Here is a 27,577-nt window from a genome sequence, read left to right on the forward strand (position 1 = left end):
GCTGGTTCCTGTAGGACACCAGGGACCCAGGAGATCTTGACAGCCATGTGCCCTGGTGCCTGTAGGACACCAGGGGACCCAGGAGCTCTTGACAGCCATATGCCCTTGTTCCTGTAGGACACCAGGGACCCAGGAGCTCTTGACAGCCATGTGCCCTTGTTCCTGTAGGACACCAGGGACCCAGGAGCTCTTGACAGCCATGTGCCCTTGTTCCTGTAGGACATCCGGGGACCCGGAGCTCTTGGCAGCCATGTGCCCTTGTTCCTGTAGGACACCAGGGGACCCAGGAGCTCTTGACAGCCATGTGCCCTGGTTTGTGTAGGACACCCAGGGACCCAGGAGCTCTTGACAGCCATGTGCGCTGGTTCCTGTAGGACACCAGGGACCCAGGAGATCTTGACAGCCATGTGCCCTGGTGCCTGTAGGACACCAGGGGACCCAGGAGCTCTTGACAGCCATATGCCCTTGTTCCTGTAGGACACCAGGGACCCAGGAGCTCTTGACAGCCATGTGCCCTTGTTCCTGTAGGACACCAGGGACCCAGGAGCTCTTGACAGCCATGTGCCCTTGTTCCTGTAGGACATCCGGGGACCCGGAGCTCTTGGCAGCCATGTGCCCTTGTTCCTGTAGGACACCAGGGGACCCAGGAGCTCTTGACAGCCATGTGCCCTGGTTTGTGTAGGACACCCAGGGACCCAGGAGCTCTTGACAGCCATGTGCGCTGGTTCCTGTAGGACACCAGGGACCCAGGAGATCTTGACAGCCATGTGCCCTTGTTCCTGTAGGACACCAGGGGACCCAGGAGCTCTTGACAGCCATATGCCCTTGTTCCTGTAGGACACCAGGGACCCAGGAGCTCTTGACAGCCATGTTCCCTTGTTCCTGTAGGACACCAGGGACCCAGGAGCTCTTGACAGCCATGTGCCCTTGTTCCTGTAGGACACCAGGGGACCCAGGAGCTCTTGACAGCCATATGCCCTTGTTCGTGTAGGACACCAGGGACCCAGGAGCTCTTGACAGCCATGTGCCCTTTTCCTGTAGGACACCAGGGACCCAGGAGCTCTTGACAGCCATGTTCCCTTTTCCTGTAGGACACCAGGGACCCAGGAGCTCTTGACAGCCATGTGCCCTGGTGCCTGTAGGACACCAGGGGACCCAGGAGCTCTTGACAGCCATATGCCCTTGTTCCTGTAGGACACCAGGGACCCAGGAGATCTTGACAGCCATGTGCCCTTGTTCCTGTAGGACACCAGGGACCCAGGAGCTCTTGACAGCCATGTGCCCTTGTTCCTGTAGGACACCAGGGACCCAGGAGCTCTTGACAGCCATATGCCCTTGTTCGTGTAGGACACCAGGGACCCAGGAGCTCTTGACAGCCATGTGCCCTTTTCCTGGAGGACACCAGGGACCCAGGAGCTCTTGACAGCCATGTGCCCTTGTTCGTGTAGGACACCAGGGACCCAGGAGCTCTTGACAGCCATGTTCCCTTTTCCTGTAGGACACCAGGGGACCCAGGAGCTCTTGAGAGCCACCCTACGCTGGTTCCTGTAGGATGAGGAGCTCTCGTTGAGGAAGAGCAGGGTGGGGACTTAAACGGAAGGGGCCAGCCACAGAGCTGTAGTTCCCAGGAGAAGCGGCACTGGGGTGAGGCAAAACCTGACCTTCAGTCATGGCATGAGGCTCTGTCCAACAGGGAGTGAGCCGCACATGAACATGGCCAGGACGACACTCGGTTGTACAGAGAAAATGAGCCCCGAGTCCTGTCTCTCCCCGTGCATCAAAGTTAATTCAAGGTGCAGGGTGGATCAGACCTCAGCCAGAGCCATGGAGCTCCCAGCGGACACACGGGAAGCACTGCCCTCAGCCCAGGCAAGCCTCTGCACCGTGCAGGACTGACCAGAGAAAAGCATCGAGAGCGCAGCGGCGAAGGACGCCATCCAGAGCACACAGAGCACTCTGCACATCAACAGTAAAAGACGAACAGCTCCATTGTGCAAAAATGAACAAAACATTGAATGAATACTTTTCCAAAGGAGCAGAGATGAAAACGTGCTCGCTGCCATCAGTCACCAGGAAGTGCAAACCAAAACCCCACGAAGACTCCATTTCACAAACCGACAGTTCTGCCTGAACAGCCAAGAGCATCACCACGGGATGTGGAAAACGGTTCCCAGGTCCTTGTAAAAATGGTCATATGTCACCCAGTGCCCAAAATGTCCACTCTGGTATTTTTGCACATAATTTATTTCTCTTTCATTTAAATTTAGAAACATCTTAGTAGCACTGTCACAGGACTATGCCACCATCTTTTTTTTTTTTTTTAAATATTTGCTCTGGTGCCTTGGTTTGGGGAGGCACTTTAAGGCTCTGGTAGGGAGAGATTTGGGGTGAGACCCTACAAGCACAGGAGACAAAAGCAGAAGTAGGTAAATGGGGACCTGTCCGACCAAGACGCTCGGCCGGGGAGGAGACGCCCGCCGGCAGTGGCGACCTTGGAGGGGCATCTGCAGGCCACCTCAGCCGAGGTACCACATGCAGAGCACAGCAGCAAGAGAGCAAGAACTGGACTCCAACAGGGCAGCTGGTCCAAGGAGACACTGCTGCCAGGGAGCCATGCAGATGTCAGCAGCTCCTGGACACCACTAGATGCAGCGACCGCAGGCCAAGCTCATCAGAACCAAAAATGAGCGACCACCTCTCCTATGAGGACAATCTTCATCAGAAAGATAAGGGCATTGTGCTGGGAGGACACTCAGGGAGGGCACCCTCGTGCCCCGCTCGGGGGAATGCCACCCACAGTGCCCAGGGGGCAGCTGGAGGTCCCTGAGACCTGCGACCCCAGCCCACTCCCAGGTTCCTGCAGAGGAAATGAAGCTAAGGCAGGACCCCACACTGTCCACCCACTGAGGAATGGTAGAGAAAACCTGGCTCTGTACAGCAGGACACTAGGCAGCCACAAAAATAAGGAAATCCTGCCACTCGCAGCAACATGGCTGAGCTGGGGACACTTGGGAGCGAAGACCGCCAGGCAACAGCACAGGCTCTCACCCGTTGCAGAAGTTAGGAAAGCTGGCTTCCTGGAATTGGGGCAGAGCAGTGGTCAGTAGGGTGGGGGCCAGGGCGCAGGCACCAAACACAGCCACAGGGCAGGGCGACCGTCGTCCACAACGCTCTGGTCCATACAGCTCTGGATGAGGACTTCACATGTCCCCAACACCAAAACATGGGGATGTGTAAAGAATGCAGTGCTCATCACCCAACCTTGATCAGTTCCATTGCATGAACATAATCGATTACTGCATCACACCCCATGGAGGAGCAAGCTCGCTACATCCACAAGCACCCATACCAAGTGTTGACCCGAGAGCATGGGCATGTTCATGGAAATACACCATCAAAGCTGTTCACAGCAGCAGTGTCCGTACAAATCAGAAGCTGGAAATGACCTGGCGGTTATCAAATGCAGGAATGATCGTACTGTGGAATATTATTACACAATAAGAAGCGCATTTTAAAAATCTAGTGATCATGCATAAGCATGAACGAATCTCAGAATCATTATGTTAAGTAAAGGGAGCTGGACACAAAAGCATATGCACCTGGATTGTTTGTGGGAAATCCAAGAACAGACCAAACTAATGGGCAGTGAGAAGTATCAGAAAGTGGTTCCCTGAGGCAGGTGGGAGGACTGAACAACAGTGGAAGAAGGACCTCTAAACAAATAAATTTGAGAACCCAAATAAAGTATGTATCTTTGTAATAAAATATAATTTGACAAAATTGACCCCATTAGAGATACAAGATGCAAAGATCAAATTCTGTAGAAGAAATACATAAAGTTATCAAGGAACTAACTACCCCACCAAAATGCACCAGATGATTTTTACATAGAATTCTACCGAATTTTCAAATATCAGATAATATCAGTGCCCTATGAAGTGCCCCAGAGTATAGAAAGTGAAGGGAAATCCTTTTAAGTATGACATTGATACTTCACTGGGATATGGAAAATTATAGATCAACACCACCTTTGAACATGGACATAAATGTGCTAAACAAAATACTAGCAGACTCTAATTTCACATGAATAAAATGATACAAAGATGACCAAGGGTATTTATTCAGGAATGCAAGGTTGGTTCAATGTTGGGAATCCATTAATACAATACACTACATTAGTGGTCTAAGATGTACGTTCACTGTGAACAAGTCTTCAACAGAAGTCAACACTGTCCTGATAAAAGAAAAAAACTCCAGAAACAGAAATTGTTGATGCTGTCTTAACATTGTGTGTGTGCATCTTACCCTGAGGGAGCGACATTCAAGGCATTCAAGATCAAGAAACCAGGCAAGGTGCCCCCACAGCCCACTCTAGCGGTGTGCAAACTGGTCCAAGCATGGCTGTCATGGGGACATACCACACCAGCTCTTATCTGCTGTTTGCATTCGCATTGCGGTGGCCGCACTGTGGTGGCCGCGCTGCGTGCTTGGAACAGACAGCTCAACCACAAAGCCCAAAGGAATTTCCATCAGGCCCTTAAAGAGGCGCTGCTAGGTCCTGCAATGTGCAGAGCTCAGCAGAGGGTGCTGACTGCTGCAATCAGACGTGAGAGATCCACCAGAGGCCTAAGGAATGGCAGCGAGCAAAGCCCCTCTCTCTGCTTCAGTGCATCCAGGAGGCCCTGGCAAACCCAGGAGGAAACAGCCAACTGAGGAATCAGTGAGGGAGGAGCACCTTTGTCAATAACCTCTAGGAACTAGAAAACTAGCCAAATGAGAGGACACAACAGCAGGTAGCACCCACGTACAGAAACGCCGAGGAAACTTCAAGCGCACCCCGCAGAATGCGCGCAGGACACACAGGAAGCCTCAGAGGCTCGGGGACGGGTTCCATCAGAACAAGCAGGAAGGATTCCCCAGTGGCAGGCGGGGCGAGAGCGCCGCGTAGCCACCTTCCCAGCTCCCAGGTGAACTGGGGGACGCCCTACGACTGGCGTGTCAGCAGCTGCTCATGGCTGGGACAAAGTACCGGACAAAATCCACCTGGGGGAGGAAAGACGCGTGGTTTCGGAGGTCGCTGCCACGGAGGGTGGGCTCCACCATGGGCCAGGGAGAGGCAGAGCACGGTGGAGGAAGCAGGTGGGGGTGACAGCTGCTCAGCTGAGCGGCAGGGAAGCAGGAGGCAGGGCAGGAGGGGGAGGCGGGGAAGCAGCACCTCCAGGACGCACCCCAGGAGTCCCCACCCCCAGCAGCACCACCAACCAGGGACCAAGGCCTCAGCACCCAGCCTTTGGGGAACATTCTGGAACCAAACCATAACCACTGACGAACATCATGGAACTCCCAAGGAGCTGACCATGGAGGTGGCACACACTCCACATGGAGGTGCAAGCAGGTGGCCACGGGTCACTGAGGAGATGCAGCCAGGAGGGGTCACATCTGCCAGCAGCACCACGGAGCGTCCGCCCAGGTCCAGCACAGACTGGAGCCTGGTGTGAACAGGTGCCATCCAAGTCCAGGGCGGAGCCGTCTGTGGCGTCCGTCAGTGTGTTGAGGAAGCACTGAGGAGTCCGGAGAGGATGCTCCCTCCATTCCAGGCTGGCCACTCAGCTTCCAGGGTGGGTCCCTCCTCCCACCTGCCCTCCAGCAGGGGCGGAAGCCCTGTGGTCACCAGGTGTCCCAAGGAGGCTGCTGACTCTCTCCTGAGCTGTGCAGCAGGTCTGGGCCCTAGGCCTCCCCCTCCACGCCTGGGCTCACACAGCTGGGCGTTTTGCTTCTTAATGGTTTCCCAGAGTCTGCCTCCAGACACCAGAGCCCAGATCCCAGCCTCCCCTGGTCCTGGGAGCTCCCGCCGTCCTCACAGCACCGTGAGGACTGTGCAGGTCACACCCTATAGACGGTCCCTGACTCCCACACAGGACAGTCCGGTACGAGGCAGAGCCGGTGCAGGAGACAAACCGGGAGCGTGGGGAGCCAGGGTCTCAGGCCAGGCGCTGCAGGACTGCAGCCCCCAAGCCCTCGGTGGCCCCGCTCCTGCTGGGCCTGGAGCGCCCACCGCCCACCTGCTGCTTCTTGCCCCAGCTCCCAAACCCCTGCACGCGGCCAGGGAGCCTCTGGCTGGCCGAGGGTGGCCAACAGGCCGGCCTTCCAGTGTTTGGCATCAGGCCTGGGTCACATCTGATGGCCAAGCCCATCCTCATCCGCCCCTGAAGGCCGACAGGTTTCCAGAGTCCACACCCACTGGAAACTTGCAAGGAACTAACCAGAAAGGCCTGTGCAGGCCTGGGCGGCTGTGGGCCAGTGCTGGCGAAGAGGGCAGGGTCCTGCGTGGCCACCAAGGCCATCCAAGAAGTGGCCCTTGGTCTGCAAGCATGTCCAACTCCCCCACAAGGCCCGATCCTTCTTGGGGGACATTTGGGATCTGCTGGTGTCACGGAGTGGGAGACCTCATCACTGACCTGCAGCAGGGACACGGCCCGTCCTTCTGGGGCTGGGTCTGCACCAGGAGGGGTGAGGCCCCCTCGGGTCTCCCCACACGGTCAGGGGCTTGTTGGAGGGTGCCGACAGCTGGAGCCACCTGCAGACAGCAGGTCTAGAGGAGGGTCTCCACCTCGGGCCGCTCCTGAGGTATTTAAAATCAAAGCCAAAGACCTCTCGTCCATCCTTCTACAGCTCAGAGGAATGCTTCCGGAGGGTTCTTCTCCTTACGCACCTTTGGTGTTAGCACTTGTGACAAGGCTGCAACCCCTGAAGTCAGACTGCTGTGTCCCTCATGTCACTGAACTCGTGTCCACCTCTTCAGAGACGTGACAGAACACACCAATGTGAGACCCACCACAGTGGCCACTCCCGAGTGCCCAGCTCTGTGGTGAGAGGCACACTCCTGGCCAGCAGCCGGCCCCACTGTCCTCCTGAAGAGCAGCTCTACACCTGGAGGGCCACCCCAGCAGCCCAGCCCGGCGACCTCCACGCAACCTTTTCTGTGCCTCCGGCCCCAGGACCTCCCATGAGTGGAAGGACACGGCCCTTGTCCTTCTCTGACTGGCCATCCGTGTTCAGCGTGTCTTGTCCTTCCTCCTGTCCTGAGTTCCACCTCTGCAGCTCCCACGAGTGAGACCATGCTGGCTTCAGCGAGCCAGCAGTCCTCCAGCTCCCTCTGTGCTGCTGCAATGGTCCAGACCTACTCCTTTTGAAGGCTGAATAGTAGTCCATCCTGCACACGAAGCCCATGCCCCTCACCCACTCACCAGCTGATGGGCATCAGGTGGTCTCCATGTCTCGCCTGCTGTGAACAGTGCTGCAGAGTTTGGAAGTGCAGATGGACCCTCAGTAGTTCTGTTTTTAATAGTAAGCTGTCCATACTCTTCCCATAATGGCTGTGCCTATTCACATGCCCACCAACAACGCAAGGACCCTCCTCTCCACATCCCACCATGTCTCTCTGGCCGCTGCCGTTCTTCCTAGGGGAGGCGCTGCCTCACTGTGGTTTTGATTTGCTGGTCCTGAGATTAGTAAGGTTGAGCATATTTTTCGTGTGCCTGTTGGATATTTATGTTTTCTTTTGAGAAATGTCTTTCCAGGTCTTTTGCACTTTTTTGTACTGATATTGAGCCCAGGGGCACTTGACCACTGAGCCACATCCCCAGCCCTCCTGATCTTGACACAGGGTCTTGCTGAGTCGCTCAGCTCAGCACCTCACTAAGTTGCTGAGGTCGGTCTGAACTTGCAAGCCTCCTGCCTCAGCCTCCCTGGCCTCTGGGACCACAGGTGCAGCCACTGCCCCTTGGTGTGCAGACTTTTGTGCAGTCTGCCTTCTCCTTAGAGTCTGGCGTGTATCTGAGCTGCTGCCTCACATCCGAGGCTGGCTCACTCAGGTCTCCTCCTCTGCTGGCCCTTTCCTCCGCTGTGTGGGAGGCGATCCCACAGGTCTGTTCTGGTCTTCTGTCCTCTCCCATGGACACTGGTGGCCCCCTGTCTGGCCTGGTGAGTACTGGAGGGAACAGGTGTGTAGGCAGCTGGGACAGCTTCAAGGGGGTGAGAGTTCACCTGATGCCTGTCCCTGCAATCCCTGTGGGACAAGGGAAGACTCGGGAGTGTGGACAGCTCAGTGCCCACCTGCTGCCCTCAGAGCTGTGGCTGGCACAGTGGCTGCACCTGTGACCCCAGTGACTTGGGAGGCTAAGACAGGAGGATGCAAGCTCAAGGCCGGCCTCAGAAGCTTAGTGAGACCCTGTCTCAAAATCAAAAGTAAAAAAGGCTGGGCTGTAGCTTAGAAGTAAAGCACCCTGAGTTCAATCCCCAGTACAAACAAATAAATAAAAGGGCAGGTGTCCAGTGTCCACTGCTGCTCAGGAGCCTGGCGGCTCCAAGTGCCCCACCTGGAGTTTCTGCCCTGCCTGCCTCTGCTTCAGGGAACATCCTGGAGTCCAATAAGCTGGTGTCCCTCACCTGGCGTCAGAATCTGGGCACGGATCCCCTGCTCCAATACTCAGGTGCAGATGGGGTGCGAGGTGACCTGGCACAGGCAGGGACTAGTCAGCTAGAGGGCAGTCGCAGGTCCAACGTACCCTGCGGGCCACTGAGGCCTGGCTGACCCGGCAGGTGTGGTCCTTAGCATGGTGCCTGCCGGGCCACACTGGGTTGGGCCGTTGCCCAGTACCACGGCTGCAGGACGTACTGACGTCCTCCTAATAATAGTTCAAAAACCAAAGAAACTTTCAGGGCTTGAGTATATAAAATGTCTTCTTAAAAAAGATTTTATGAGATTAGTCACAAGAAAAAACAATCTTAATTTTAACTCACAAGGCAGAAATTTTTTTTAAAGACCATAAAATGCTGTTTGTGGAATCATATGGATTCAATATCAGACTGACTTTCTGGTCCAAAATTGTCACGCCAAATAGTTGCACACATGTGGGACCATCTCCCAAATGTGCCTGGTGAGCGTTTGTTTTCTTTCCCTTTCTTTCTAATCCTGCAAGGGTTTGGGTTTTGTTTTAACATGGTACATGGAAAATGAGGTCCCTTTTCCAAGTGGAAAAAGGATTTGACCATGGGTTGCATTTTTAAGGGGGGGTCTCCTCTCCGGTCAGTTACTGAACGCCGCGACTCGCTGCACCTGCTGCTTGGGAAGGTGGGCAGCAGCGAGGCCCACTCACCAGGGCCACGGTGGCCACTGCAGGCAGGGAGGCCAGCGCCTAAGCATCTGGACTTCCTTTGGCAAACTCTTGGAATAGCCTGATTTCTTCCAGCCTCAGGCAGAAAAATAGCCTGCAAGTACTTCAAAGATTATTTTTGTCAAGGTCACGCAAAGGGAAAGAAGAGGGGAAAAGGAACAATTCTAAACAGCCCCCTGTGCTCCTCCTGGCAGAGGGGAAGCTGGGAGCCTGTCCTCCCCAGAGAGCTGTTGCCACGGCAACCGAGCAGCAACAGGCCGGCCAGTCACGCGAGCGGGCGGCACAGGCAGGCGGCAGGCAGCTGGCGCGGCCTCCTGGAGCCAGATCACTCGCGGGGCGCCACATGGGGCTCCTGTGCGTGCGAGCAGCCTTCTCGCTGGGGAGGGGAACGCCTGGCTGTTTACAGACCCCACAAACAGTCAACGCGGCCTTGAACCTCTTCCCTGAAGCAGCCTTGGAAACAGACACAGAGGTGTGCTGTGGCCAGAGCCCGGCAGCGTGGCCGTCTTGGCTGGCAGGTCCAGCCGCGGCTCCCCTGCCTCAGTCTCTCCTCCAGGTGAGCAGCTTGCTGCAGCATGGACACTGGGGGCAGAGGTGCTGGACAGGGATACCAGCACAGGCTGCACTAACCCTGGCCCAAGGCTGCCTTCTCCAAAGCCTGGGACGGGGACCTCAGGGGCCTGATGTCCCTTACAACGTGTGGCCCCAGCAAGTGAAGCAACCTCCCTGGCCACTGCTTCTCGACATAGCAGGGCCGCCTGTGAGGGTCAGCTGAGCCGGCCCTGAGCACCGCCCACCAGAGCAGGCACAGGACCCACATGGCCATCACCCTCAGGACAGGAGCTCTGTGCTGGACTGCTGACCCAGTACCAAAGCACAGTGCCATCTCCTAGAGGGCAAAGCTCAGGAAAGCCCAGCCTGAGTTGGGTGTGGTGGCACACACCTGTGACCCCAGCCACTGGGAGGCTGAGGCAGGAGGATGCAAGTTCTAGGCCAGCCTGGGCAACTTAGTGAGGCCCTGACTCAAAATAAAAAGTAAAGAGGGCTGTGGATGTGGCTCAGTGGCAGAGCTGGGTTCAATCCCCAGGACCAGACCAACCAGCTAACCAAACAGCCTGGCCCGTTCTCTGCATGCGGACCCCTCTGGGAGGGGCGGAGGGTACTGTGGCTCTCCTGCTGGGGTCCTGGAGCAGCGCTGCACCCTGCTGGCCCCGAGACCCGGAACCTCCCTCTCCAGTTGTGTCCTGTACAAGTGGCCTCAGCCCAGAAGGCCTTCGGGGCAGATCTGCCCCAGACAAGTTTCTAGGCCTTTCCCAGGAGAGCACAGGGCTGGCCTACTCCAGTTGCAGAGCCCAGGAAAGGGAGGCAGGGGAAGCCTCCTGGCAGAGCCCGGCTGTGAGGGAGGGCTGCTTCCTCCTGCGCAGAGTCCTAGAGAGGCCGAGTCTGTGCCGCGTCCAGCAGGAGCACAGGTGCCCCGCTCAGGGGCCACGCCCACCACTCTCCCTGGAGCGGGGAACTGGCAGGGCCCAGGGCTGGGGAGAAGGACCTCGAAAGGGAAGGCTCTCCTGGAGCCAACAGGGGCTCTGCAGCATGACCGTGCTGTGTCTCCTCAGCGTGTGGCCGACTTACAACCTGCCACAGCAACGTGAGCCCGAGAGACCCGGCACTCGGAACCCTGGGCCAGTGGCAGGACAGGGACAAAGGGACCACCTAGTGAGACTGCCTAGTGAGAGCAGATGGTCAGAGACTAATGGTGGACAGTGAGGGGACTGCTGGTGGAGAGTCAGGGGATGTAAAAGTCACAGAGAGGCCAGGCCCAGCCCCAAACTCCTGAACTGCCCTCTGGGGTAGGGGCAGGAGCCAGGGGCTCTGCCCACCTGGGAGGCTGCTAGACTCAAGACCACAGAACTTCACTGGCACATGTGAGAGGCGGCTTCTGGCAGGCACTGCCTTGGCGGCCTGGGACCTGCCTCTGCACCGTGGGATCACCTGTCCCCTGGGCTTGGCTGAGTCACCACATCCACTCACAGGCCAGCCACAGGGCCAGTGGGGTTCCTCCTTGCTGAAGCCGCGCTTACATGCTTCTCTGTGTTACTGAGCCCTCAAGGGAAGGCCACTTCAAAGGCACTTTGGAATGATAGGCCTAGCAATCATGGCGCACGGTGATAACGTAGAAAGGCCCAGAGGAAGCAGGAACCCTGGACCAGGACACGGATGCATGCTCTGCAGCCTGCTCACCGGGGAGTCCTCAGAACTGAGCAGGGAGCGGGCTGGAGGCACCAGGGAGTCCTTTCCAGGGAAGCTGGGCAGGAGCCAGGTCCCCCAGAAACACGGAACCCAGCCATGACCAGGTACCAGCCCCGGGTTCCTGGCCCCGGGACTTCATCCCCCACCCTCACCCCTCCAGAAGTCCAGGACGGAGGCGCTGTGGGGCGTTGTCTCTGCCCAGCAGCACCCATACCGATGACCTTGCCAGGCCCTGGAGCCCGGCCAAGCCCAAAGACACCAGCCGGATGTCAGCACAGCGTATTCCTGCTGCCGCCCTGGCCAGGAGGACAGGTGGCATCCCAGGGCCCGTGTCTCAGTCCCAGCCCTGCCCGGACACCGGGTCCCCTGCTTCTGGCTGCATGACGCCTGACCCTGACAGCACTGCTCTGCCCTCCTGGGCCAATTCATATGCTGTCTCCTGCTCTGCGCCCTGCAGCCCTGAGGGCTGGGGCAGATCTCAGGGTGTCAGCTTCCTCCTCCTGGCCTGAGGTATTGGAGGACACATGGCCTTCTGACCTGGTGCCCCTGGAGTGGAGGTGGTGGGAGGGAGAGGTTCCCCCCACTGCTCCATCCATGCCCCTGATCCTCTTCCTAGTCCAATACAACATCCCACAGGGAATGTGGCCAGATGTCAGTCCAGCTGCTGGGGCTCTGGGCAGCTTCCTCCCTGTGAAGCTCCATCTGGAAGGTGAGTTTCAGGTCTCTTTAGAACAGGCACTGTGCACACTTCAGGGCAGGAGGCCCAGCTCCTGGGACCAGCTCAGAAAACACACCAGAGCAACAGGGTGGCTCAGCCGCTGCTGCCACAGGCTGGGTAGCCCGGGCTCTGACACGCAGGGGTCCTCAGGGCTGAACCCATTGGCCTGTGGATTCCACTGGCAGAGGGAGATGAGAGGGGCGGGTGAACCTGGGTGGCAGGAGTCAACCTGTCTGCTCAACCTGGGCAGGCTTCTCTCAGGGACTGCAGAATCCCTCAATTTAGGAAGCAACTCAGCAAATCTTCCTGTTTGCAACCAGCCTCATCCCGCAGAACGTTGGTGGAGAGCAGGCTGTGCCTTGCTCTCAGTTATTTCACAGTTTCATAGTGTGTAGAACAGCAGCTCTCAGGCTGCACCTGCCCTGAGTGACTCCATGGTGTGCAGAACAGCAGCTCTTAGGCTGTGCCTGCCCTGAGTGACTCCATGGTGTGTAGAACAGTAGCTCTCAGGCTGCGCCTGCCCTGAGTGACTCCATGGTGTGTAGAACAGCAGCTCTCAGGCTGTGCCTGCCCTGAGTGACTCCATGGTGTAAAACAGCAGCTCTCAGGCTGTGCCTGCCCTGAGTGACTCCATGGTGTGTAGAACAGCAGCTCTCAGGCTGTGCCTGCCCTAGTGACTCCATGGTGTGTAGAATAGCAGCTCTCAGGCTGTGCCTGCCCTAGTGACTCCATGGTGTAGAACAGCAGCTCTCAGGCTGTGCCTGCCCTAGTGACTCCATGGTGTGTAGAATAGCAGCTCTCAGGCTGTGCCTGCCCTGGGTGACTCCATGGTGTGTAGAACAGCAGCTCTCAGGCTGTGCCTGCCCTGGTGACTCCATGGTGTGTAGAATAGCAGCTCTCAGGCTGTGCCTGCCCTAGTGACTCCATGGTGTAGAACAGCAGTTCTCAGGCTGTGCCTGCCCTAGTGACTCCATGGTGTGTAGAATAGCAGCTCTCAGGCTGTGCCTGCCCTGGGTGACTCCATGGTGTGTAGAATAGCAGCTCTCAGGCTGTGCCTGCCCTGAGTGACTCCATGGTGTGTAGAATAGCAGTTCGCAGGCTGTGCCTGCCCTAGTGACTCCATGGTGTGTAGAACAGCAGCTCTCAGGCTGTGCCTGCTCTGGTGACTCCATGGTGTGTAGAATAGCAGTTCGCAGGCTGTGCCTGCCCTGGTAACTCCATGGTGTAGAACAGCAGCTCTCAGGCTGTGCCTGCCCTGAATGACTCCATGGTGTGTAGAATAGCAGTTCTCAGGCTGTGCCTGCCCTGAGTGACTCCATGGTGTGTAGAATAGCAGCTCTCAGGCTGTGCCTGCCCTGGTGACTCCATGGTGTGTAGAACAGCAGCTCTCAGGCTGTGCCTGCCCTGAGTGACTCCATGGTGTGTAGAACAGCAGCTCTCAGGCTGTGCCTGCCCTGAGTGACTCCATGGTGTGTAGAACAGCAGCTCTCAGGCTGTGCCTGCCCTGAGTGACTCCATGGTGTGTAGAATAGCAGTTCGCAGGCTGTGCCTGCCCTGGTAACTCCATGGTGTAGAACAGCAGCTCTCAGGCTGTGCCTGCCCTGAATGACTCCATGGTGTGTAGAATAGCAGTTCTCAGGCTGTGCCTGCCCTGAGTGACTCCATGGTGTGTAGAATAGCAGCTCTCAGGCTGTGCCTGCCCTGAGTGACTCCATGGTGTGTAGAATAGCAGCTCTCAGGCTGTGCCTGCCCTAGTGACTCCATGGTGTAGAACAGCAGCTCTCAGGCTGTGCCTGCCCTAGTGACTCCATGGTGTGTAGAATAGCAGCTCTCAGGCTGTGCCTGCCCTGGGTGACTCCATGGTGTGTAGAACAGCAGCTCTCAGGCTGTGCCTGCCCTGGTGACTCCATGGTGTGTAGAATAGCAGCTCTCAGGCTGTGCCTGCCCTAGTGACTCCATGGTGTAGAACAGCAGTTCTCAGGCTGTGCCTGCCCTAGTGACTCCATGGTGTGTAGAATAGCAGCTCTCAGGCTGTGCCTGCCCTGGGTGACTCCATGGTGTGTAGAATAGCAGCTCTCAGGCTGTGCCTGCCCTGAGTGACTCCATGGTGTGTAGAATAGCAGTTCGCAGGCTGTGCCTGCCCTAGTGACTCCATGGTGTGTAGAACAGCAGCTCTCAGGCTGTGCCTGCTCTGGTGACTCCATGGTGTGTAGAATAGCAGTTCGCAGGCTGTGCCTGCCCTGGTAACTCCATGGTGTAGAACAGCAGCTCTCAGGCTGTGCCTGCCCTGAATGACTCCATGGTGTGTAGAATAGCAGTTCTCAGGCTGTGCCTGCCCTGAGTGACTCCATGGTGTGTAGAATAGCAGCTCTCAGGCTGTGCCTGCCCTGGTGACTCCATGGTGTGTAGAACAGCAGCTCTCAGGCTGTGCCTGCCCTGAGTGACTCCATGGTGTGTAGAACAGCAGCTCTCAGGCTGTGCCTGCCCTGAGTGACTCCATGGTGTGTAGAACAGCAGCTCTCAGGCTGTGCCTGCCCTGAGTGACTCCATGGTGTGTAGAATAGCAGTTCGCAGGCTGTGCCTGCCCTGGTAACTCCATGGTGTAGAACAGCAGCTCTCAGGCTGTGCCTGCCCTGAATGACTCCATGGTGTGTAGAATAGCAGTTCTCAGGCTGTGCCTGCCCTGAGTGACTCCATGGTGTGTAGAATAGCAGCTCTCAGGCTGTGCCTGCCCTGAGTGACTCCATGGTGTGTAAGACAGCAGCCCTCAGGCTGTGCCTGCCCTGAGTGACTCCATGGTGTGTAGAACAGCAGCTCTCAGGCTGTGCCTGCCCTGGTGACTCCATGGTGTGTAGAATAGCAGCTCTCAGGCTGTGCCTGCCCTGAGTGACTCCATGGTGTGTAGAACAGCAGCTCTCAGGCTGTGCCTGCCCTGAGTGACTCCATGGTGTGTAGAACAGCAGCTCTCAGGCTGTGCCTGCCCTAGTGACTCCATGGTGTGTAGAACAGCAGCTCTCAGGCTGTGCCTGCCCTGGTGACTCCATGGTGTAGAACAGCAGCTCTCAGGCTGTGCCTGCCCTGAATGACTCCATGGTGTGTAGAATAGCAGTTCTCAGGCTGTGCCTGCCCTGAGTGACTCCATGGTGTGTAGAATAGCAGCTCTCAGGCTGTGCCTGCCCTGAGTGACTCCATGGTGTGTAAGACAGCAGCCCTCAGGCTGTGCCTGCCCTGAGTGACTCCATGTTGTGTAGAATAGCAGCTCTCAGGCTGTGCCTGCCCTGAGTGACTCCATGGTGTGTAGAACAGCAGCTCTCAGGCTGCCCTGGTGACTCCATGGTGTGTAGAATAGTAGCTCTCAGGCTGTGCCTGCCCTGAGTGACTCCATGGTGTGTAGAATAGCAGCTCTCAGGCTGTGCCTGCCCTGAGTGACTCCATGGTGTGTAGAACAGCAGCTCTCAGGCTGTGCCTGCCCTGAGTGACTCCATGGTGTGTAGAACAGCAGCTCTCAGCAGCTCTCCAGCCTGCCCTGAGTAACTCTATCTTGTAAGCATTGATGTTCCATAAGCTACTCCATTTCCATTTTGTGTGCTGAGTTGGAAGATCTCCACAGGTTTGTGTACATGTCAGCAGGCACCATTTGCCTGGCTCCACACTAAAAGGCACAAGCTGGTAAGTAAATTAAATGTGCTAAGACGTTTGACCACCTGCTGACGCACTGATAAATCAGAAGCACAGGGACTCATATCGAAAAAAACCAGGCCTGTGAGCTCCTGGAATACACCAGACCAACGAATGATGCAGCCCCTCCCTGAGACCCACAAAAGGGGGTGTGCCCTGAGTTGGATGTGGCAGAACACTGACCCTGGCACCCTGTCACTTGTCATGATTCTCGCCCTGGAAAATCACCAGTGCAACAAGCCCCTGACCTCATCCTGGGGCTTCTGCAGAGCATGGTTTCTCCCGCAGAGGACAGGGCCTGGCCCGCTCCACACCAACACCTGCACTTGACCCTGATTGTCTGGACCTGGCCTAGAATCAGCTCCTGTGCTTGGCAGCTGTGCCCCCGGAGCTCTGCCTGACCTCTTGCAGTGGCTGCCTTTCTGTTTGCAAGTGCAGACTCTCAGTGCAGACCCTGAGCATGTGGCTGCCTTCACACTTTCTTACCTCTGCTGCAATACGTCACTGGGAGACTCACGGTCCCAGTGGTTAAGACTAGAGTCACAGAACTGTGACTGCTGGCTTATGACTACCTGGTGACCCACCTGGGCAGCCACCTGGGGCGAAGTGAGTTTGGATCTCCAGAAAGGCCAGGGTGCAGAGAAGCCTGGGCCATTGCCCAGGGCTGGACATCGTGGGGGGCAGCCAGAAAATAGGTGGAAAAACTCTTCTCCACTCTACTCCTGCTCCTTCCTAGGCACAGGGACTGTCCCTGCATGCAGGGCCGGGGTCACGGGCCAGGCCGAGAGGTGGGAAAGCTGGTGTGCCAAGCTGCCACCCTGGCATGCACCCTCCTCCTGCGCAAACCCCCTCACAGAAGGTATGGGTCCACGACGACATGAGGTGCCCTTCCATGGCCCCTCAGTAGAGGGGCCTCACCAGGCAGGCCGGCTCTCCCTCTAACAGTCCTGCCCCCGGGGGCCCCATGCCTGTCAGAACAACAGTGTCTGGTCCCCCACAGCAGGAGATCAGGAGCCACAGACCACGTGGGGTGGTGTCAGATCAGACCATTGTGCTTTAGATACAAGGTGCCCCAAAGCTCCTACATGAGAAATGCACAAGGTTCAGAGAGAAGTGCTTAGACCAGAGAGGTGCAGCTAACCCCAGGGTCAACCAGAGGAGAAGGGCTTAGACCAGAGAGGTGCAGCTAATCAGAAGGTCAACCAGAAGAGAAGTGATTAGACCAGAGAGGTGCAGCTAACCCCAGGGTCAACCAGAGGAGAAGTGATAAGACCAGAGAGGTGCAGCTAACTCCAGGGTCAACCAGAGGAGAAGTGGTTAGGCCGGAGAAGTGGTTAGGCCAGAGAGGTGCAGCTAACCAGAATGTCAACCAGAGAAGAGGTGATTAGACCAGAAAGGTGCAGCTAACTAGAAGGTCAACCAAAGGAGAATTGATTAGACCAGAGAGGTGCAGCTAACCCCAGGGTCAACCAGAGGAGAAATGGTTAGACCAGAGAGGTGCAGCTAACCAGAAGGTCAACCAGAAGAGAAGTGCTTAGACCAGAGAAGTGCAGCTAACCAGAAGGTCAACCAGAGGAGAAGTGCTTAGGCCAGAGAGGTGCAGCTAACTAGAAGGTCAACCAGAAGAGAAGTGCTTAGACCAGAGAGGTGCAGCTAACCAGAAGGTCAACCAGAGGAGAAGTGCTCAGACCACAGAGGTGCAGCCTACCCCAGGGTCAACCCTCAACAGGGTGGACTGTGGCAGGTGGGGTGTGGTTGGAGGAGCTGGGTCCCTGAGGTGTGTCCTGAGCAGCTGTCCTCCACCACACCCGCTCACCATGGTGTTCTGCCTCACCTTGCACCCACAGCTATGGAGGTTGCTGACCAAGGACTGAAACTGTGAGTCAAATAAACTTCTACTCCTGCATTTCAGGTCTTTTGTCACAGTGACCAGAAGCTGAGGAACACGGAGGCCAACAGGCCAACCAAGCCGGCCTCTAAATACATATGCTTCAGGAGACGAGGTCTTAGCAGGACAGCGGGGAGGTGCTGGGAGCAAAGCAAGCCACCCAGCAGCACCGGCTGGTGCCAGGGCACGGTCCCAGGACGGCCGGAGGAGCCCGCGGCAGCGACGGACCCCGCAGGCTCCCCAAAACCACAAAGAGGCTCACTGCAAGGAGGGAGAGGGCCACAAACCTCCAGAGCTGAGGGTGAGCAGCCTTGGCTGAAGGCACTCCAGTGCCGAGCCAGGAAATGGGGCCCGCGGTGGAACATGGAGTGCCTGGCAGGGATGCCGGATCCCAGGCTGCCCCAGAACGGCACAGGCGGTGCAGCCCGCGGCAGGGCGGCCGTGAGCACCTCAGGGCAGTGAGGTGCCACCAATGCGGTCCTGAAACAGAGAAGAAAGCTTCCCACATGGGATTCTTCCCTGCGGCCCAGCCCTGCAGCGCACAGGGACAGGACAGGGGCAGCCATGCCCAGGGTCAACCTGCACACCAAGCAGCCAGACGCTTGGTCTAGGGCCCCGGGGAACTCCGCCTCAGGAGCCGGCCACACCTGCATGGGGGGCTGGCCACTACTTGGAGGGCTGAGGGATAAGAATGCAGCCAGAGGAGGACCCGCCACCAGAAATCAGCCCCCAGACAAGAGCAGTGGCCAGAGGTCAGAGGGCAGCTGCCATCGAGGGGAGCTGAGGAGGGTGGTCCCGCAGCTCAGCCTGCAAGACAGCCCACGGAAAGGGTGGAGGGGCACACCGGCAGCAAGGGACCCCGCAGAGCGAGGGTGGCCATTCCAGCCCCCGCCCAGGTGAGAGCCAAAGCCGCACCCAAGACCCAGGCCACCAAGCTGCTGCCAGCGTCATGCCCCCCATGCATGGACGTCACCCCAAGTGAGAGCCAAAGCCACACCCAAGACCCAGGCCACCAAGCTGTACCAGTGTCACACCCTCCACGCATGGACGTCACCCCAAGTGACAGCCAAAGCCACACCCAAGACCCAGGCCACCAAGCTGTACCAGTGTCACGCCCTCCACGCATGGACGTCACCCCAAGTGACAGCCAAGGCCACACCCAAGACCCAGGCCACCAAGCTGCTGCCAGCGTCACGCCCTCCGCGCCTGGGCGTCATCCCCGCGTCCCTCCACTGCTGGTGTTCCTGGTCGCCGCTAGCTGACTCCCCGCCTAAGGCTGGCACCGTCCCCTCACCCCAGCTCCGCGCCCTGGCTCTGGGCAGGCCCCTCCTGGCCCTCAGGGCCCGAGCAGTGTGCCTGGAGTCCTCCCCAGTACCACCTCCCCCGCCGCTGTCCATGTTTCCCCCAGAACACGTCAAACCCAGCTCCACTGTGAAGTGCTGAGAGGGACAGCGGCCCTCAGCGGGAGCGCGGCCCATGGTGAACCTTGAGCTGCATCTGTCACGAAGCCCGGCTCGGCTGTGGCACGTGCCCTCCTCCACGTGTACCCTGCACAGCTCAGGCCTACAGAGTCCCTCAGCTGGACCTTGACCTTGGACTGTGGCCCACTGACCTGAGGCTGGAGCTGAATAAACCTCTGCTCCCGACAACCTTCCCCGTCGGTGGTGCTTAGCTCCATCAGCAGAGTGGACCAGGACATCCCTGAGCGTCCGCGCTGGGCACGCCCTTGAGGGAGGCGCTGGGCGTCTCCCCGCACCTCCCCAGTGCTGGTGGCCCTGCCTCTGCCTCCTGTGGTCCTCAGCTCCAGGTCCCAGACCTGCCTCTTTCACATCCTGGCTCTGGGGGAGGAGGAAACTGAGGCGCGGGCTGTGTGGGAGTGCCCACCCCACGGGAGGGCGCAGGAGTGTGCCAACCCGCACGGCTCCACCTTCCTGTCTCTGTCCAGCTTCTGATTCCTGACCTCGTCTGCGGGAGCATCCGCATCCTCTTGTCGCCAAGGATTCCAGGGCCCTGGGACCTGGATCGGAAGCTCCCCTCTGCTCGGGAGGCTGCTGGGTCTGGAGGTCTGATGGGTGTGTGGGCCGGGACCTCCTGGAAGACTCCCTCCTGGACCCTGCTCCTCCTGCGGACTTCGAGGTTTGCTCCCACACCTTCAACCGCTGAGCTACTCTAGTCCCCAAGGCCCCCGTGCCGCCTGCTGCCGGGTTGGTGTCTGTGCCTTTTTTCTGGGTGAAGAAACTCCCCACGGTGCCTGGAGAGGCACAGGTCAGAGCTCTGGAGTAGGTGTCCTGTGCTCGGTGTCCAGCGCTCCACAGGTCATGGGGTCAGGTACCATCCACTGGTGGCACACCCCTCACCCTCCTCCGCAGAGTGGCAGGCCTGGTGACCATTTTCGGCAGTCTCTGAACTGGCTCCAGGTGCCTGGGGTGGCCTGGTGACCATTTCCGGCAGTCTCTGAACTGGCTCCAGGTGCCTGGGCTGACAGGCCCTCAGCCGTGGGCTCCTGGTGTTGCCTGGGATTTGGTGTCAGCTCTTCCTTTGAGGACCGAGTGCCTGGGGGCCACTGTGCCTGGTGACTCCCCTGGCCTTCCCTGGTCAAGGACCGCACACACGAACACACGAAGCTATGGCAAACGTGGAGTGTGTGACTCCCTGCCTTAAAAGGACGTCCTTGACCTGGACTGCTGACAACCCACCTGCCACCTGCTGGCCCACCCTTAGCCCCCATGTCCATGCTGGCTGGCCTCCATGCTTCCTCTCACTGCCTTGCCAGCTATCCCAGGGGTCCCCTGTGAGCAAAGACGTGCCTGGCCAGCAGCGGCTGCCTAAGGGACCACGTGGCTTGTGGGTGCATCCTGCACTGGTGGTGCCCCAGGAGGACCCCAGATGTGGACAGTGCAGCCTGCCCTCCGTTTAGGCCATAGATACTGGGACTTCTTGGCCCTTGGGTCTCTGATCCGGTTCCACTTGAGACCCGGGTCCCAGAGCCCCCTCTAAGAGTATACCCAGAATGACCAAGGACCTCGCAGCAGTGCCTCCCTGGGAACCAAGCGCTCAAACACAAGGGACACGGCAGAACAGTAAGCCACAACCACATCACAGCACTAGGGTGGAACCTGTGCCAACAGGTGGCATCCTTCTGGAGGCTGGTGGAGACCCGTCTTCTGGCCTTTGAGTTCTTGGGGCTGCCCACATTCCCTGGCCTCCTCCTTCGTCTTCCATGTCCAAAGTCAGCAGGGCGACATCTCGCTGACCCTTCTCTTTGTGAAGGATGCAGGCAAGATAGGTTCTCCACTTCTCAGGTTCCTGTGGCTGCACTGAGCCCGTGTGGAGCACCAGGATCACCTCCCACCCCGTCTTTCCCTCTGACCACACGGGCACAGTCCCATACCACAGGCTCTGGGAACCAGGGTGTGAACACCTTTGGGCTACAGGTGTGCCTGCACACAGTGCAAGATCACCGCACGTGCTAGGAGGGAACGGACAGGTGTGCCTGCACACAGTGCAAGATCACCGCACGTGCTAGGAGGGAACGGACAATCAGCAGACGCTGACTCTGAAGTGACACAAACAGTGGCATTTTCAGGTAAGAATTCTAAAATAGCAGATATCATCACACTCCACATGGTACAGGCAAATATTCTTGAGACAAACAGAAAAAAATTAAGTCTTAACAGGAAACAGACTCTAAAAAAAAATCAAATGGAAATTTTTAGAACTCATAAAACATGAAATAAACATTTCACTAGATGAGCTCAATAACAGAATGACAGTGAGAGAGAAAATAATCAATAAAGTTAAAAATAATTCAATAGAAATTATTCAGTCTCAGAGTGAAAATATTAGAGAAAAAGAACAGAACATCAGGAACCCATGGGGAAATAAAGAGTTAACATCTATTTCAGCTGAGTTCCTGAAATGGAAGACAAAGAAATGGTGTTAAAATCTTTTGAAGAAAAATAACTTAAAATTCCCCAAATTTGGTGAAAGAAATAAGTTTACAGATTCAAAAGACTGGAGAAACTAAAACAGAATGATCTCTAATGTCCTAGCCCAGATACACCATACCTAAGGATTAAAATTAAAACCAAAGAGGAGGAAATAGCTCTCATGGCAACTAGAGAAAAAAGATCCAACATACAGGGGACAAGAGTTTGAGTGACTGTATTTCCCACGGAAACCGTGGAGATCAAAAGCAAATGGTATCTTTAAAGTGCTGAGAGAACCACCTGACCAGAATTCCATGCCAGCAAGAATACCAGAGACAACAAAGAGCTCACCGCCAGCAGCTCGCGCTGCCCCAAGCGCTGCAGGAACCCTCGGGTGGGGGGAAATGGCCGGGGGGACCTCAGGAGGGGAGCCTCCACGCAGAACCATCTGGGGCGGTGTGACAGGCCGTTCTCACCTCGCACGTGTCTTAAAGTAGGACCAGATGGTGAGGACAGTGTCGTGTGAGGTGTCTACGAGTGTAGACGTAAGGCACACGGCGACCCACGTAAGGGGGCCGGGTCATGGAGTACTGGAAGCCCACCTCTAAGTGTCAACGTGTGTCCGCGTTTACGATCCTTAGAGCACTTAAGAATGATAAAATAAACCCCCCCCCAGAACCCAGTAGATGGATCAAAGTGGGGTGCTAATAAATACCCCCATCATCCAAAAGGGATGAACGATGAAGTAGGGGGACAAAAACAAAACACGATGGCAGACTGAAGTCCCATGACATCAGGGTCACCCTAATGACAATGTTCTGAACGTGACAACTAAAAGGTGGAGGTTGTTTTTCCGAATGCTAGCAATGAATGACTGGAACTTAAGATCTAAAAACAGTCCCATTCATAGACTGCCGCTGGGTCTCCACCCTCAAAGGCAGCTCCTCACGCTGCCCCTGCCGGCAGCCCTCCTCCTGCGTCTTGCGGAGGCTGAGGGTCAAGTGGAAAAGCTGACGCTGTTGTTTTTGTTGCTTCATTTAATTATTTTGCTGTTTGGGACTATTCTTAAGTTTCAGAAAGCACCTCTGGTCCCGACGTTTGGGAGTCCCTGTCCTAGAAATGGGAGGAGAACCCAGCCAGCTCCAGCCAGAGCAGACTTCCAGAAGCAGACTCAGAGACACGGACCAACGGGGAAGAGCTGGAACTTGCTCCTTGGCTCCCCAGCTAACGGTGCAATTGCCTTCTGCAAAGCAGAGGGGAAGACCAGTTGTGGCCTGGCTGGTGATGAAGGGTGGGTGGGCTCCGGAGGACCCTGGGAGCAGGGAGCAGGCGGACCCTGACCCCAGCCTCGGGCCCTCCCACAGCCTTCCTCAGAATGTCCACCCAGAGGGAGGCTCCAAGAACACCCTCAGGTGCTGGGCAGCAGCGCAGAAGTCAGCAAGGTCCACCTCCTCCACCTTCAGGCGCCTGGCTTTCAGGTCCAGAGTGTGGGGTGGGGTGGACATCAGGCCGGGTTACAGAGGCAGAGGCAGAGAGGGCGGCAAAAGCCTCCTCCAGAGAGTGGACAGCAGCAGAGGAGCCCCACAGTGGGTCCTCAGGAAAGGCCGTGGTCAGACTTGAGCTCAGTACAGAAGTTTAAAAAGGGCCTTATGGTTATCAGTTTTGAAAACACATAAGAAAAAGAACAACCCCAGTTATCTCTACCAGGAACGAACCTCAAGCTGCCACGCGCTCCAGCTCCGATTCTGCCACCAGTGAAGAGAACGGTAATAAAGGATGAACAACAGAATCCCTGAGCATTTGCTGACGACTCAGGCGATGAGGTTTGGACTTCACTTCCACACTGAGAGGACAGGGCCCCCCGGGGAGCCGGCACCAGCCAGAATGCTCAGGGCGAGGGTGGCTGTGCTTCCAGACTCGCGAGGAGCTGGGAGGGAACCCCGGACCCCGTGAGGACGCGGCCCTTTCACGTGCTCAGTGTTGAAGAGGCAGCGATTTGTAAGTCCATCAGTTCTCATAGAAGAATCCCCTTGGCAGAGGCTGGAGACCTCCGAGAAGCCGCCACCCCACATCAGAGATACCCCCTTCCAGGCCTGCTGTGTTCCAGGAGCCCCTTGGTGCTGGGGGAGGTCAAGGAACTAGAAGTGACCAGAGTTGCTCACGGTCAGGGTGGACACGGGGCAGAGGACTCCAACTGCACCTCACAGGCAGGACCCAAAAGGGCAGGGCCAGCACAGTGGTGAGCACGCCTGAGCAGGGCCTGTGGCGGGGAGGCTGGGGCAGGCCAGGCGGCCGACCCTCACCAAGCCTGAGACTGGCGCCCAGCAGGCCACAGCCTTCTCCTCTCTGCTTTGCACAAGTTCCAAATTCCCTCAAGAAAAGCCAAGAGTGAAGGAGGCAAGCAGGTGTGGCCTCGGCCCGAGGGTGCAGGCCTGTGTGTGTGGGTGGCTACAAAGACCTAGCTTCTCCCTCAGGGCACTTGAAGGCCAGACGGACCCACACCTGGGCACTGGTGATGGATGATTCGATGGCCCGTGCCCTCCCACAGCCCACACCCCCATCCAGCCACAGACGATGCCGGGCACAGCAGGGCACGAAGAAGCCCCCCAGAGATGAGAAAGCGGAGATCTCCCACACCTGCCATCTGCACAGCTTGGGGCACAGCCCAGACTGGCCTAGCAAGTGTGGGGTACAGACGGACACTGCCCACTGGCCCTGGGGCCACCCCATCCCCATTGCTCTGCTCCATGTCAGACCTTGCGCCTGCCAGTTCCTGCAGGGTCCTGTGGTGGGCCTTGGCCCCATAGACTGTTCCCTCCTGCTGCCCCAAAGGTGTTGCAGACCCAGCAGGAGTGGCCAGCTCTCAGGGCTCAGCAATCCCTCCAGGCAGAGAAAAGCCCAACTCCTGGTGAAATAAGAACGGCCCTGCCTGACTCTGCTGCCAGCCCAGGCAGAACTCACACGGAGAAGCTCGGTGCTGACTTTTCTGGATCCTTAACTTGGAAAATAAATGGCTTAATTTTTTATTAGGTTCTGTCTCAGTGACAAGTAAAACCAGACAATGAGGAACGAAGAATGATCCTGATCTAGCACGTGGGTCATAAGGCCAGGGGTGGCTCGGTTCCATCCTGGAGGCTTTGCCCCAAGAAACTGCCCACCACCCACTCGCCCCAGCCTCAGCCATCTGGGGACAGTCTTGAGCACCGTGTGTGAGTGCATTTGGGGACTTCAGCTTATTGTTACTCAAAGGGCCCCTGGCGAGACCCCGCACACCGAGGATCGCATAGGGTCACAGTTCAGAGGAAACTCACCTCCAGCAGCAGCCGTCCCTCCTGCACGGGGCACACTTGGCATGGACTGTCTTCAGGAGCGGGGCCCCTGGCCAGCTGCACACGCATCTCCTGCACCGCTGTCAGAGAGGAGCAGAAGTGAGCCTTCCCGACCCCTAGGCCAGCAGCGGCTCTTCTTGAGCCACACTTTTCTGCTTTCCCCAGCATCCATCCCACGGTTCTTGCTGGACGTCCAGTCTGGGCTGTGCTGCCAGCCTGTGCAGGACACCCGGAGTCCCCCTGCAGCTCTGGGAAGCCCTACAGCTCCGAGTGGTAGGGGCGGCAGGAACTGGAACCAGGCCTCAGGTCAGCATGAGGGGCACGGTCTAAATGGGGAGGGGCTGGCCCTCAGGAAGGTCCTGCCAGTTCTGCCCTCCGGACACTCTCAGTCTGCCCCCACCTGGACAAAGTTCAGCCCGCCGCCACCCTGGACAGAGTTCGTTTCTGCCAGGTCCTGTCTAGAGTTCAGTTCACAGGGTCCCTGCAGCTCCCTCCTGAGACTCTAGCCTTGGTGGACCCCGACATGGCACTGTTGGTCACCTTCTGAGATCAAGCCCTGCCCAGGGTCCCCTCCCAGGCAGGCCAAGCTCCTGTGTCCACTGCCCCCAGTGCCTAACGCTCTCTTTTCCCCTCACCTGACAGGAGCAGGACAAGGGCACGGGTCAGACCAGAGACCACATGTGATGGGAGAGGAAGGCCCCAGGACACCCTCTGGGGAGGACGGAGCAATCTTGGGGCACCTTATTGTTTTGGGGCAAAGTCTATGGGGCTCAGACAGACTCCTTCACAGCACTACTGACCAAGTGCTGACCTTGGGACCCTGCTCTGGCCTCCAACTCCACACCAAGTATCCTTGCAGCCATGAGGAGCCTCCACCCAGGCTTCCAAGAGGACAGAGGGGTCAGAGGGTCCCAGCAAGGAGTTGGCCCAGGTGCTCAGAGGTCCCACAGGTGGCCACCACTGTGGGCCTCCCGGGAAGGCCAGGATGGGGAAGCAGCTTCCTTTGCTCCTCAGACTTGAAGAGAGCTGTTCCCCTGTTCCAGGGATCCCTGTCCACTCAGGCAGATGTGACCCCAGGCACTTGTTCTGACCTTGAGATACAACAAGCTGGTAACATGCGCACCCAAATCATGATCCTTTTCTAAAATGACAAGTAGGCACTGGTCCTGGGAAGGACTGTCTCATCTGGTTTTGGACCCCATCAGATCTGCCCACTCTCGACTGTCAGGGACATCACAGAGCTGATTCCAAAGCAGCAACCCCAAGCCCCTCATGCCTGCATGGAGCCAGGTTCCCATGAAGGTGGGCTGCAGACTGACTCTACTCCCACTGGCCAGGGAGCCCCGCCTGTACAAAACAAGCTAGCAAGGGCCCAGCACCCTCGAAAGAGACTCACTGCCTGTCCACAGCCCACCATCTTCTAGAGAGGCTGCAGGCTGGGCTGCTGTCAGGACGTGGAAGTGGCGCTTGAATGAAGTGTGACCGCTACTCAGGCTGGGCTGGGCATCTCCCAAGTTCCAGAAGAGAGGGGTTCTGCCACTTGTACAGTGTTCTGGAGCGTCTCCCTCCCCAGGTGATTCCTCCCAGACCTCTGTCCACTTGTCCACACTAATGCACCCTCTCCCTCCCTTGGGCTCTCAGCACCCTGGTGTCCAAGGACTAGCACATGGCCATGCTCTGAGCCAGTTAGAAATTCATGCTCCAACCCCAGGTCCATGTGCACCGCTCTGAGGTCCAGCTGCTGTTTGACCTGCCTCCCCATCAGACCTGGGCCTCCCCCCAGGATGAGCTGGAGCCACTGTGGAAGCTGACCCCTCACCCTGCCTAAAATGGGCTGGCAACCTACACTCCCCTGGGGAAACCAGGCTGGGAAAGGGGATTCAGACCCTCTGGTGCCAGGTGGACAGGGACAAAGAACCCCATCAGGAGGCGGCCCTCCCCTGGCGAGCCCAGGAGATGGTGACGTGCGGTAGCTGCATTGTGGCCTCTCCGCCCTCCCTCTCAGAAGCGTGGCTCCAGCGTGCGGGTCTCCTACGGCTCAGAAGCCCTGGATTTCTGTTCACTGCACTAAGTATAGAAGCAACTTCACTTTTTAAAAATTGTTATATATGCATATTTAGAAGCTTCCCCCCAGCAGAGTGGGCAGAAAGCAGCCCGGGCGCCACCACGCTGGACGCCTCCGCCCTGTCCCAGGTGCCTGAGTCCAGCAGCAGCAGGCGAGCCCCAGGCTGGCGGTCAGGGAGGCCCGGCCCCGGCCGCCGAGGGGCCGGGCCTGGGCGGGGCCAGTCGGGGCCACTCCGGGCGGGGGCCGCCCACGCCGCCCATCGCGTGCCCCGGGCGCCGCCGCTTCCTCCTGCGGCCGCCGCCGCGTCACGCGAGGGCCGCCGATCGCGTGCGAGCGAGCGCCGAGGTGCCCAGCCAGAGGCGGCGCCGCCCGGCGAGCCCTGCGCGGGCGGCTCCCAGGAGCAGGTGGCCCCTCGGGGAGGCGGCGAAGGAGCCGGGGTCTCCGCGGCCCCAGGCCAGGCGGGGAGCGCCTGCGGCCGCGGCCATCAGGCCTCAGCCCGCTGCCCTCCTCGCCGTCCGGGGACCCTGGGCAGGGCCGCAGGGACAGG

General features: G+C 57.8%; 1 protein-coding gene across 2 annotated transcripts in view; it reads right to left on the reverse strand.

The window, feature by feature from the left end:
* AHRR (aryl hydrocarbon receptor repressor) overlaps nt 1-27,577 on the reverse strand; it is an 83,145-nt gene that overhangs the window by 19,375 nt on the left and 36,193 nt on the right. For both annotated transcript variants that reach the window (XM_079144924.1, XM_079144925.1), the window contains one exon: nt 24,948-25,045. In XM_079144924.1, the coding sequence (XP_079001050.1) occupies nt 24,948-25,045 (98 nt within the window). The remainder of the gene's footprint in view (nt 1-24,947; nt 25,046-27,577) is intronic.

This window comes from Sciurus vulgaris (assembly GCF_902686455.1).
Source record: "Sciurus vulgaris genome assembly, chromosome: 6".
Lineage (NCBI taxonomy): Eukaryota > Metazoa > Chordata > Mammalia > Rodentia > Sciuridae > Sciurus > Sciurus vulgaris.